Raw genomic sequence first — 12,810 nt, forward strand, 5'->3', positions numbered from 1 at the left:
TCAGAGACAGCAGCGTTTGACGTCCTTCCAAAAAAAACACAACAACAACCCCGGTTGAACGTGCCAAGTGTCTAAAAAGCCTTATTGGTCAAAGTCGATTGTTTGGTCGCTATAGGACGGACGTCGATTGCGTCTCCGTTTTCCTTGCGTTCTTCCGACCTGACTCGCGCACGTCGCCCTCGAGGCTGCTCGGTATCTGTGGACGTCGGCGCGTGTTGGACAGACAGACAGAGGGTCTTTTCCCCTCCTTTTTTTGAGGGGCTCTCTGGTGAAAAATAAATGCTTCCGCCGGATGTCATAAAACGCCGCATTATAGTCGGTCGGTGGCTGCACTCTCAGACGAACGTGATCCGAGCCGCATTTAGTGCCTCTTCGGCCACCCTCGGACGGACGGACGGGCCAGATCAAAGCTAGTGGTCACAGAGGCTAAAATGGCCGAACAGCTGTCAACATTAAGATTTTATCACTGCAACGGAAACATATCGATCGGTCGATGCTTCGCAACAGGCCCAAATTGTGAAATATTGGACGGATGTGATGAATTGACGGATTTAGTTTCGTCGTTGGCTCAGATGTCCGGAAGTGAGACAGGACACAGGAGAGGAATATTAGCTTCGGAATTAATTGCTGCCGTTTCTTCTCACTTTGCAGAGTGAAAGACTGGAAAAGAAACTCTGACATATGATACATGCGTGGTACTCCGTCAATGGATGGATGGACACTACCTCGATTTCAATGAATAGTCCATTTATTCAAGTCATTTTTGCCTCCATTTCAATGGAAAAACACATTCGCTTATATGTTCCGTGTGTGTGTGTGTGTGTGTGTGTGTGTGTGTGTGTGTGTGTGTGTGTGTGTGTGTGTGTGTGTGTGTGTGTGTGTGTGTGTGTGTGTGTGTGTGTGTGTGTGTGTGTGTGTGTGTGTGTGTGTAATACAGATAGAAAGATTTTTTGGCCATGAAAACAAAGATATGAAATTATGTAAAGTTTATTTTAATTATATGAATTTATCTTTGACCATCCAATAGATGAGCAATGTAGATTGGCGCCAGCCTATACACACACGCATATGTGTGTGTGTGTGTACACACATATATATATATATATATATATATATATATATATATATATATATATATATTAGTTATACACGCGTATGTGTGTGTATATGTATCGATAGATAGAAAACCTATATATATATATATATATATATATATATATATATATATATATATATATATACACACGTGTATATAATATATTCACATAATACAGAATGTCTATATGTATGTGGGTGTTTATTTAGGTTATATGTGTATGTATTTTATTTGTGTATATATTTTAGTGATACGTATTCATATTTTAGTTATGTGTATATATTTTAATTATATGTATATACTATATATATAAATATATGTAATATAAATAACAAAAAAACTATACGATAGTACTTATCGACATGAGAAAAATTGCATTAACAATACATCGACCCTGATTGCTTGTCAAATTGTATTTTATTTTATTGTATAATACTAATATCTTTAGATAAATGTGACGCGTTGCATTATTTCCCACCACAACACTTGTATGTTTTGCCAATAATTTGCATATATATATATATATATATATATATAAACAGTGTATATACATTCTACGCTGTTTTTTTGAAGTATTCATGACTCAAAATGTATTTTATACCTGCTCCCCCCGTCATTGTTTTCATTTTTTTTGCCCCCACCCCTTTTTGTTTCTAAGGCCACGTGGGTTTTGCAGCCCACCTGCATGGGGCCGAATTAACTGGAATTCCGATTAATTTGAGCAACAAGAAACTTTGATTGTGGCCTCCTCGAATTGGAACAGCCAGACATCACGCACGCTGTGTGGTGCGCGCGCACGCACGCTCACTAACTTTGATTTTGTCTGTTTGCGGGCTGCACCATTTGATGACGTTGTCGCAAGCCCTCCAGTTATCATCGTTGCGGGGAGGGGGATCATACACTTCTTATTTCCTAAATATGTATCATAAAAGCAGGCCTTTACTAATGCTTAGTTAAGAAAAGTAATATTTTCATAAACACACACAAAATGAAAGTTTTATTCAAAAAAAGACATTTTCAAACATCCTGATCGCCCTTTTGATGATTCCCACTGTGACAAAATAGCCACCACGGCTGTTCAGGTTGTCCTTCTAACGAGATGATTTTTTTATACCATTCCAAATAAAACCAAAAGAGGGATTAAGGTCATGGCTTCGAGTTGGAATGCGAGAAGGGCAGAAGGCAACATTTGACTTTTGTTTGATATCGCTCCAATTCTCCTCAGGCCATCTTAGCTCCAACCAATTAGCTTTTTTTTTTTTTTTTTTGGGGGGGGGGGGGGTTATTGACGGAAGTGCTCCATCTGGCTGGTAGAAGCCCCATCGGCACATTTTAGACATTTTATTGCCTTTTAAGTCCCGTGGCTTTTTTCCTCGTGTCTCGTGCGATTTTTTTTTCTCATGCCGTGCAAGCTTAGACTTGATCGGACACATTTTTTTTTTTGGCTCCAGACTCCACCGGGTGTGGAAACGTGATCCATTTCCCCAATTTTAACGTGTCACGGCGAGCGCGAATCCTTCTCGGCTCTCGAATGGCGGACGAAGCGCCGGATGAAGGCGCTTGACGGCTGCCTTCTCTGCGTCTTCGGCCGCTTGAGAGCCGAGCGACTTCGACGGCGAGTGGGCTGGTCTTAGAGCCTTTCTGAGCTTCCCATTGGCCCCTCGCCGCACACGCCGCAACGAGGGGCGCTTCTAATCACATCCGGCACGTTTTCCACCAGAAATGTCAGAGAGAGGGGGCTACCTTCTCCCTTCGCCAAAATACTCGCCAATAATGTCATGTTCGGACAGTCCGTCCGGAAACACCTTCTTAGTGGATTCTCTGATCGGCGCCAGGGCTGAAAACTGCGGCGGTCACTACGCGGGAAGCACGGGCGCCACCGCCGAAGTGCCTTACGGACTACACGACTATGGATACTTCGCAGGTAACCCCAAACGGGTCTTCGACGCCGCAGCGCCGAATCCAGGCGCATACCTGTCCGGGACGGAGATGTGGATGGGCGCGCAGAGGTCACGTCGCGTGGACCAAGAACGCTGCGCGGGTCCTCGGGTCACGCCCCGCTCCTTCTCGCAGAACATTAAGGAAGAGGGCGCCTATTGTCTCTATGAGCAGTCCAAGCGCCCCAAATCTTCCGGCGCGGAAGACCTGACGTATTCGAGGTTAGCCCCCGCCGGCTCGGCGAACGGTGGCGGAGGAGGGGGCGCGCTTCCCGCGCCCTGCTATTTCCGCTTGCCTCAAACCCACGCGCAACCTCATAAACTTTACAACGCCGACGGCCCGCAGCCTCCCTACGCACATTTGGGCCCCCCCGAGCGCCTCTACTCGCCGACGACCTCCGCGAGAGATCCGAGCGCCCGGCGAGAAGGCGACGAGGATCGCGAGGAGCGCATTTCCGCGGGGAATTTAGACCGGCGGCCCCACGGGAGCGAAGACGTCCGCGAGTCTACGGATGCGGAAGACTCGTCCGCCGAGGAGGAGACCGACGAACTGGACAAGGAAAGGCCGGAGAAGGGCGCCAAAGGTAAAGTCGACCTTCATTCGGACTGTTTTCTTGCACAACTGTTCGACACCTTCTCCTCACCTCGGTCGACTTTGGAATCTTAGCATTTGCCTTACTGGGCGACGTCTAAGAACTGCGAGTGTTCGTATCTTGATCAATAGTCCAGTCAGTTTGTAAGGTTCTTGAATTATGGCCATTACGGTTCTTAAATTCAGGTTTAGGCTCTTAACTTGCACCCTTTTGCGTGTTTTCCATTTAAGGATCGAATAGAAATGTTGATGAAGATTCAACAGCTAACTCTTTTGCCGTAAATGAAGGCTTTAGCCTACCTGGTTTAAGCTAGGGTCCCAATTGTCTTTTTCTATACAACAATGTTTTATAATTTTATTTCTTCGCCATTGTTAACACAAAAACAGTTTATTCATTTGAAATTTGATATGTTATACACGCTAGCGGACACACATATATATACACACACACACAGAGCAACAAAAATGGCGGCTATGTCAATACAAAAACAGTCACACAAAAAAATTGTCACAAATAGACACAATGGCATATGGAAATTGACTATAAAATAAGCACAAAAATAGCAGGCTGTTTGATAAGAATTGACCCAATTTGTGATGCAAATACGTCAAACTAAAAAAATAATAACACACACACACAAAATGAGACGAATATACACACTGGCAGGCTTTAGAAAGACTAAATACAATACAATACATATTGATTTATATAGCCATTTAACAACATCTGAAGCTGAAACAACGCACTGAGCATGTACAGCTACCATATACAGAAAAAACACTATGGTGTGACAGGAAAAATGTAAATACACTACTACTACTACTACTACTACTACTACTACTACTACTGAAAATGCAGCACTACGCTGAAGACGTTACAATTCATAATTGACACAAAAATATACATTAATACAAAAGACCGAATAGGCAGCAAAAGTGACCTAAATTAGCAATAACACAAATACTAACCCGTGCAGACAAAAACAAAAAAAAAAATAACACAGAGACGGGAAAACTACCAAAATTGACGCTTACAAACACACTCGCTAAGACGTCGATACATACAAAGTATATACAAAAACACACACGGTCACTGATGCAAAACTGGAATAGATACGGAGAGGAAAAATCATACACACACACACACACACACATAAAAGACCGAAATTCAAAATGGACACCGATTCGCGCGAATTACACACACACACACACACACACACACACACACACACACACACACACACACACACACACACACACACAGGGCGAGACACACATTGTAGCATGCAGTAAGTGCTAACATATAACTAGACATTCAAACTCAATGCATGCTCTTAAAAATACAAAACCGAAATGCAGTGCATATTATAACAAACGTGTGTGTGGTTGTGGTGATCCCTTTTCAGGCGACAAGAAAAACGAGAAGGCGGCTAACTGGCTGACGGCAAAGAGCGGCCGGAAGAAACGTTGCCCGTACACCAAGCACCAAACTCTGGAGCTGGAAAAAGAGTTCCTGTTCAACATGTACCTGACTCGAGAGCGCCGCCTGGAGATCAGTAAAAGCGTGCACCTGACTGACAGACAGGTTAAAATTTGGTTCCAGAACCGACGAATGAAATTGAAGAAAATGACGCGAGAAAACAGGATTCGAGAGCTCACGTCCAACTACGGATTTTCGTGATGAACCAGGTGAAAAAAAACAAACAAACAAACAAACAAAACACACTCAAAGGGAAATATTATGAGTCAAATGACACCCCCCCCCCACACACAACCCTTCGCCCTCCCTATCATTGCCATCACGACCACTAGGCCCCACCCATTTCTCATTGGGGGTCCATCTTAGATCCACACACTCTGTGAGTCCAAATGAAAACGTCTGCAATGTTGACGTCTCATTGCTTCTATCATCGGACGGCCTTGTTCCACCCCCCCCCTAAAATATAAACTACAAATGTCCACGTTTTAGACCAATTTATTATTATTATTTCGTACAGACTCATTTTTGCCCTCACTACGTCCATCTGACAAACGAAAAGCAATTCATACGTGACCAGGTTAGATGTATTTTGTCGGCAACCATTTTTTGTGGCATTCCCGCCCAAAAAAAAAAACAAAAATAGGACGCAGTCAGGTGTGCCCCGGTTTTTTTACTTGTGTATATATATTTTGTGTACATACCGACATTGTGTTATTGTGTCATGCTGAATAAATTATCGCTCTGGCGCATTGCTTGTATTTTTGCTCCCTTTGTACGTGTGTGTGTGTGTGTGTGTGTGTGTGTGTGTGTGTGTGTGTGTGTGTGTGTGTGTGTGTGTGTGTGTGTGTGTGTGTGTGTGTGTGTGTGTGTGTGTGTGTGTGTGTGTGTGTGTGTGTGTGTGTGTGTGTGTGTGTGTGCGTGTGTGTGTGTGTTTTTATCTCTGCATGATCCCAATGTTTCATTTGAATTGTATTTAAGACGACGAGGGTCGGGGGGAAATGGTGCTAGGTAATTAGCATCGGAAATAATGAAGAAATGAGGCTGGAAGGCGTTTTAGCCGCATGCGAGCGGCTATTGTGGAGTTTTATGACTGGCTTGCTAGATGAGCTTTCTCCCTCTCCTCGAAGAGCCGCTTCAGTCGTGGGAGAACCTTTCAAACGGAGAGGCGGCGTCCCCGCTCGACGCATGCTTGCATATTAGATCCGGGAGTTTGTTTTGATTTGGGTTTTGGCCGATTACATTTGGATTAACTGGATTCGGGACAGAAATGGCGGAAGGGTAAGAGCGATTCTGTGTGAGTGACGGCTCACGGTGGTATCACGCGATTCTGTTTTTGTCCGTTCGAGTCGCTTTGGTATGATTTGAGGATTTTCGCTTTTTGGGTCGGTTGTGTGAACCGCGAGGCCGCCCCCCAGGATGGACTGTCGAGTGGTTTAGGTAGTTTCATGTTGTTGGGGTGCATTTCGAACTCTGCAATATGAAACTGTCTTAATTACCCCAGTTATGCACATCGACGACGAATGCGTGGATTTAAAGAGGCTCAAAAAATACTTGGTGTAAGGTGATACGACGCCGTCTCGTCTAAAAACGCGCTTGCTCAGCCGCAAACAAATCTGTTGTCTTTTCCACCTCGGCATATCATCACACGACATCACCCTTCCATAAGAATGTGCCGTTTGCGGCCAAATTGGTATTTAATTCCTCCGAGTAGCGCGACGCAGACACAAGGCCTCGGTTACGACCACCGCGGAGGAGGGGAAGGGGAAGGTGAATGGGCCAACAGCGACCTCCGCGGGCAATGAGACCGGATGCTTCCGCTGCGCCGCAGTGCCTCAGACAAAAGGAAGGGGGAAAAGGGGGACTTTATGGCGACGTTTGGATCCGCCAGACAGCCTCTTATCTACCCGAGCGAACCGACTCAATAGCCCCTGTGGTAAAATTGGTGACAAAAACACACCCTGATTTAACTTTACAGCCTTTTGCGATGGTGGCGTGTTTTCCTCATCTGAGGCGTTTGTGGATGACTCTATTATGTAGACCCCTTCCTGCCCCCCCCCCCCGCCCCCCTTCTTGTACTCTCTACCGTCGTTTGATGTCTGTTAGCTAAACAACATGCACCTAGATGGCGGGAGTCTCCCAAAATAGGATGCACACCTTGTCTATTTCGGGTTGTTGCATGACAATGGAGCTTGGCGTGGAATTGCCTCGCGGTGGAATCGTGAGAAAATGCCAAAAAATAACCAGTAAAAAATAGGCAGACTCGATAGGTGTCGACGTAAATTATCATTCGACGTTTAACATTACGTTCGTTTGTGTGTATCTCTAAAAAATCAAATAGTGCTACAAATACCCGCAGAGTAAGTCCGGTCAGTGACGTCACGTGCAACCTGTAATGCTCCCTTTTTTTAAATCGCAGCTTTCGTATTTAAAAAAATAGTCACCGCGAGGCCCTCACTATTTAATATTAAACGACGTTAACCCAAAGCTTGAATTAGCATGTTTAAGCTAGCGAAAGGTTAAATCGACGCTGTTTGTCCATGGTGACATATGTGCAGGCGACAACAACGATAAACAAAGCACAATACGCCATGTTTGCTCGGTTAATTCTGCTGAAACGTTCTATTTACGTCTTTATTTTGTTTGCTTCACACAGTACTTTCAGATTCGTCGCGAAAGTGCTTTTAGGAAACGAATCGCTATTTGCGATGTGTTTTGTCAACAATAACATTGAACCGAACGTGTGAAATAGAAATCGGCGAAGGGGAAATAAATAGCAAGAAACGTTTAATTAAATTGGATAGTATATACGTATATATTTAGTGAACATTTTGACGAATATGTTTGACTAAAAACACCATTTAACAATGCGAATTATAATTCAAACCATCTAAAGCTATTCGTGTTGTTTCGTGTAGGCTGTTTAATTCATAAAAACGTCAAGTTTTACGCACATATAACTCAGTGGGTGTTTATTTTGTGAATTTATTTTATTCATTTTTGCCTCGTGCGCGGATTGTGAACTGTAAATTTGGAGCAAATGTTTTTCAAGGCAACTCCCAATTAACGTTAAAGTTAACGACCACGTTTTATTTCCACGGGAACTTCAACACGATCCCAAATTGGTGGCTGCAAATAACCGCTTTAGATTCAGATTAGCCGAGTGCTTATTTTGCATATTTCATAGTTGAAGCGGAAATGTGAAGGATGTAGGCCGTGTGCTACTAAGAACTATTAAAATCGCTCGATGAATGTAGATATTGTTGTCGCCCAAATGACGCCTTCAAGTTTTTTTAGCCATAGTTTTTGGTGAGCAGGGTGCTTACGTGGCCTATAAAATAGCTCAGAAAACGACTTTAGAAAAAGGCTTGAACACACAGCAGGAGCGACGGCAGCCCCAAAACGGATTTTTCCCTTCTGACGTCATCATAGTTTCATTCATAACTTCTCCAATATTAGCATCCGTCAGATTTTATTCATTTATCCCTTATTCACCCCCCCCCCAAGCGCTTATTATTAGGGATCGTGTGCGTATTTAATGACCAAGAGGGATTGATTTATATTTTATTGTTCAGCCCGCGTAGTCACGTGACCGCGCCGTCCAATCGCCTGCCGCGTTGGCTCCCCACTGTAGTTTGCGCGAGGGGGCCAAGTTGCTACTTGATTTCTCCACATTGTTATTTCGCGAAGCTCTCTTTGGTGCCCGTTTTTCGGTCCACCCCCTCCGTCGTTGTCGTCGCCGCCGCCTTATGGCCGCTGTGGTCGGCGCGTGAACGTGTACTTTGCCGCTATGTCGACATCCGGAGCGGTGACCAGTTACTACGTCGATTCTCTCATTCTCCCCGAGAGCGAGGAGCTCTGCGCGCCGAGATACCCGTCCGGGCCCGGCTACCAGCACCCCCCTTCCTTCGGCGACCGCGGCGAGCTCGGACCGTGCACCTTTCCGTCCAAACCGGCCGCGTTCGGCCCGTCGTGGAGCCACGTCCCGGCTCAGTTCCCGGGCGGCGTCTCGTCTGTTTACCACCACCCTTACGGGCACCCCCAAGGCCCGGTCGGGGCCGAGTCGGACGCCCGTTACCAGTCTTGGCTATCGGAGCCCACGTCCGGGTCCCTCCCCGCGAGCGGATTACAGACCTCGCACCTTTACGGAATCAAACCCGAGGCCGCCGGTTCGCACGGGGCGCTGCTCCTCTCCGACTACGGCAAAGGCGGGGAGAAGGAGGCGCTCGCCGGAACCGGGGAGAGCGACGAGAAGCCGAACCTCGATCCGAGTAAGTCCCCCTCGCGTCTTCTTTCCGCCCCCCGGATCCCGCCCGGTTCTTACTGTCACGCCGCATGGGACGCCATTCTTAGCGCGCCGTTTCCTTTTGTGCCCCCACCCTCGTCACCCGCGCCCGGTCCCTGTTAATTGACGAGCCCCCCTATAACGTTGCCGTTGATAATCCTCGCCGTGCGCGCGAAGGTCTTTCTCTGCGTTCGTTCAGCCGCTCACCCCTACCCGACAAAAAAAAAAGGCACCATGCAGAGTCCTCACCCAGCCCCAATGTCCCTGCCCCCTCCCTCCCCATGCAGATAACCCCGTGTCCAACTGGCTCCACGCGAGCGCCACGAGAAAAAAACGCTGTCCGTACACAAAGCACCAGATCCTGGAGCTGGAGAAAGAATTCCTCTTTAACACCTACCTGACCAGGGACCGTAGGTACGAGGTGGCCAGGCTGCTCAACCTCACGGAGAGACAGGTTAAAATCTGGTTCCAGAACCGACGGATGAAGATGAAGAAGTTTAACAAAGATGGCGCGTCGAAAGATGAATGACTTGATGAGTCGAGGAGAATTACGTTGAGGCCAACGGCGAACGTTTTTTTTTCGTCTGCTAGAGCTTCTGGAAAAACTCGTTTTGGTGTTCCATATATAGTCGAATCCCATTGGACTTGATTGTCTTGTATAGAAGCATGTTAGACTCCCGTTTGAAGCGACTACCTTTTTTATATTGCACAATTTTAGCAGTGCCCCCTAACCCTCCATTTTTGTTGGTTAGTTACCCATTTTTATATGGTGTTTAATTTGAATTACCCTCCCCCCCAGACCCCCATCCTACTAGTACTTGGTTAAAGTGAATAATTCGGCCTGGTCTTCGTGCTTGTTTGTGTTTGGCCGTTTCCAGTTCTGTGTTCTCTGTTGTCACCTGACCTCTAGTTTCTTCAACGTATTCGCATTTTGTTGTAGGGTTATATTTAGTCTTATAAATAGATATATATATATATATTTCGGTGCTACATCTCAGAAAACCTCCAAAGTATTATCAAAGAAGCTCGAAGTTACTTTACATGACTGACTACCTAATGTGTTTATCAACTACCTACAATAACCTATATTTCCTCCCATGGCGAATTATTGTCGAAGTTTAGAATGTTTCTAGAGAAGTCTGAATTTTAATGGTTTCATTTTGCTTGTTTTTGGGAAGGAAAAACATTTTTAGTGGGAGGAACGAAATAACAATACTGTAGGTTACCCGGACGTATGACTGTCGGTTGTCATTGATTACCTCTCGGTCCGTCGACCGTCTGAATTTTGGTTCTCCAGTGTAATTTGTACTTTATTTATTAAAATAAAACAAATTATCTGCACAAGTGGGTTGACTCATTGATACTGCATGGGTTGAAATGAGTTATTTTTCTCAGCGAGGTAAAAAAAAAACAGGGAGGGGGGCGTAGGGGGGCTATTTAGATTTATTTGAAGGCCAAACAAATATGAGCATATCTGGTTGGACTCTCCAGTACAGGGCGTGATGCTAGAGGATGGCGATGACTCTATAGAGCCGTAAAAGACAATTACCGCTATAACATTTTATGGGGTGCAAAGCGCTGCGAGGCAAACGCACACAAAAACCAGGAAAAGACGTGAAGGGCTTGCACGCGGATGGAAATTGATCCTTTTGGAACTTGATCGGGAAAATGACAAATCGTAGTTGGTGGCTCCAAATCAGGACCTCACCTCCCAGGAAGAAAGGATTCTTCGTCAATGAGTCTTTATCTAAACACGACCTCCTCGAAGGCGTGGTTCCAGTCTGCGCAGGAAGAAAATAGTTTGCATTTTTTTTTTATTGGGATGGGGGGGGGGGCAGGGTGTACAGCTTCACAGCTTCTTTGGTTGAATCACATGATCGCTGCGTGCATTCTTGCGTGCTTCGTCCTCCTCCCATTCACACGATGTCGGATTCTCCCGAAGCCGATTTTGAAGTCGTTGCATGCCTCGAGTGTGTTATGACGCACTCAGGGGGGACGCAGATGGAGCCGAACTTCAAAGACTCGCCCAAGCGAGAGACAGCCTCATAAAGCGCCTGCTCTCCTCGACTGTCTGGCATTCCACTTGGAATGACTTTATGACCGTCCAGACACAATTAGGCCCTTTACAGAATGGCACCCATTTGGTTTTTCTTCTTCTTCTTCTTCTCTTTGGTTGCGGACAAAAGGCCGAGCGGAAACGATCAGGTTTATTGGATTTTTCCCAACGGGGACGCGCATGCACGACTCGCGGTCATTTGGACGCCGCCTTTGTTTCAACCTGCATGGGAACCTTACCCCCTCGTAGACGCGCCATAAAGACGCCTATTAAGTGTTATAGCAGGCCTGTGCGTGCGCGCAATGATGTTTGAACAAATATGGATAGCATTTTTTTGGAGGGGGGTGCACTGGGGGTTGAAAAAAATACAATTGGGGAAGCATTGCCATTTAATATGCGATTATTTCCCCCAAAGATTTAACATATGCTTGTTTGGTAAGCATAAAACAAAACAAAGAAGCAAAATTATTTCGAAACAAAATGATATTGAAAAACATTTGTTAGCATTAGCTAATTTCTCAGCGTTTTTTTTTGTAGATGCACTATTGCCTTGACGTTTGCATACTCTGTCAAATCTGCAACGTGCCATTTATTTGCAGGAAATAGTACTGACCGCTGCATCCCAATTTTCTTATTGCTTTTTTGTATGATTACTTTAGTCATAGTAAAAGTAAGGTGGGTTTAATTTGATCATCAAACATATATATTTGATGCCAAATTCTTCCAGGGTATCTTCACTAATCTGGAGTACGAGAACCACATAGCCCGGAAAAACAGAGCATTCCTCTGATCAACCACAGCAACGGCCACATTTATAATGAATACACTCATGAAATATATGCTTTTTTATTGTTGCAGAAAACACAAACGACGTTGTGCGCGTGACTTTCTCCTGCGTCTCCAGAAGGGGGCGACACTGCTTTTTCGAACACGCCGTCTGCTTTTAATGGACCTGCTCTATAGAGCAGTCGCGGTGGCCTGAAAAGATGCTCTAGTCACATTTTTAAGAGTCCAGACAAAAAAAAATCACAGCTATTTAACGGTCGCTGCATGCGCGTGCACGTGACAAACAATTGCCCGCGATTAGACGGGATCAGCCTGCATCCGGGTCGTCGGGGTTTGTTTCAACTCTCACGGGCACGTGCATTTACAACTCACGTACTTCTAATTACGTTTAAAATAATATATAAAATAAAAATACAATTTAAATGAATGTAAAATATGGATAAGCTGCAGCCTCTAAAGTAATATTTGTCTTTTAACAGATCCCTATATAATTTCATAGCTGCAAAAATTTAAATAACTGTTAGGAAGACATATACTTTTTTTTTTTACATATTTCTATAAACACAGCCATATTTTTACAA

General features: G+C 45.1%; 3 protein-coding genes across 3 annotated transcripts in view; all 3 read left to right on the forward strand.

Annotated features, from left to right (window-relative positions):
• The first annotated feature begins 2,404 nt into the window (after positions 1–2,404).
• Positions 2,405–6,028, forward strand: LOC148883300 (homeobox protein Hox-A10a-like). Its single transcript, XM_089023038.1, has 2 exons — positions 2,405–3,617; positions 5,032–6,028. Exons 1-2 carry the CDS (start codon positions 2,819–2,821, stop codon positions 5,304–5,306), a joined length of 1,074 nt encoding a protein of 357 aa, XP_088879164.1. The 5' UTR covers positions 2,405–2,818; the 3' UTR covers positions 5,307–6,028.
• Positions 6,029–6,099: 71 nt separating this feature from the next.
• Positions 6,100–12,810, forward strand: part of hoxa3a (homeobox A3a) — a 37,946-nt gene continuing 31,235 nt past the window's right edge. The window contains exon 1 of the mRNA XM_089023031.1: positions 6,100–6,383. The gene's annotated coding sequence lies outside the window, so the exon portion shown is untranslated. The remainder of the gene's footprint in view (positions 6,384–12,810) is intronic.
• Positions 7,612–10,731, forward strand: LOC148883302 (homeobox protein Hox-A9-like). The gene is made up of 2 exons (XM_089023044.1): positions 7,612–9,373; positions 9,675–10,731. The coding sequence occupies exons 1-2, from the start codon at positions 8,893–8,895 to the stop codon at positions 9,914–9,916; spliced, it is 723 nt and encodes a 240-aa protein (XP_088879170.1). The 5' UTR covers positions 7,612–8,892; the 3' UTR covers positions 9,917–10,731.

The sequence above is a fragment of the Hippocampus bargibanti genome, linkage group LG20, assembly GCF_051943395.1.
Source record: "Hippocampus bargibanti isolate YZ-2025 linkage group LG20, ASM5194339v1, whole genome shotgun sequence".
NCBI classification, from domain to species: Eukaryota; Metazoa; Chordata; class Actinopteri; order Syngnathiformes; family Syngnathidae; genus Hippocampus; species Hippocampus bargibanti.

Excerpts from the sequence above, each read along its gene's own strand:
- LOC148883300 (XM_089023038.1), top strand. The coding sequence starts at position 2,819 with ATGTCAGAGAGAGGGGGCTACCTTCTCCCTTCGCCAAAATACTCGCCA. Across the intron at positions 3,618-5,031 it reads GCCGGAGAAGGGCGCCAAAG|GCGACAAGAAAAACGAGAAG; the intron begins GTAAAGTCGACC and ends ATCCCTTTTCAG.
- LOC148883302 (XM_089023044.1), top strand. The coding sequence starts at position 8,893 with ATGTCGACATCCGGAGCGGTGACCAGTTACTACGTCGATTCTCTCATT. Across the intron at positions 9,374-9,674 it reads GAAGCCGAACCTCGATCCGA|ATAACCCCGTGTCCAACTGG; the intron begins GTAAGTCCCCCT and ends CTCCCCATGCAG.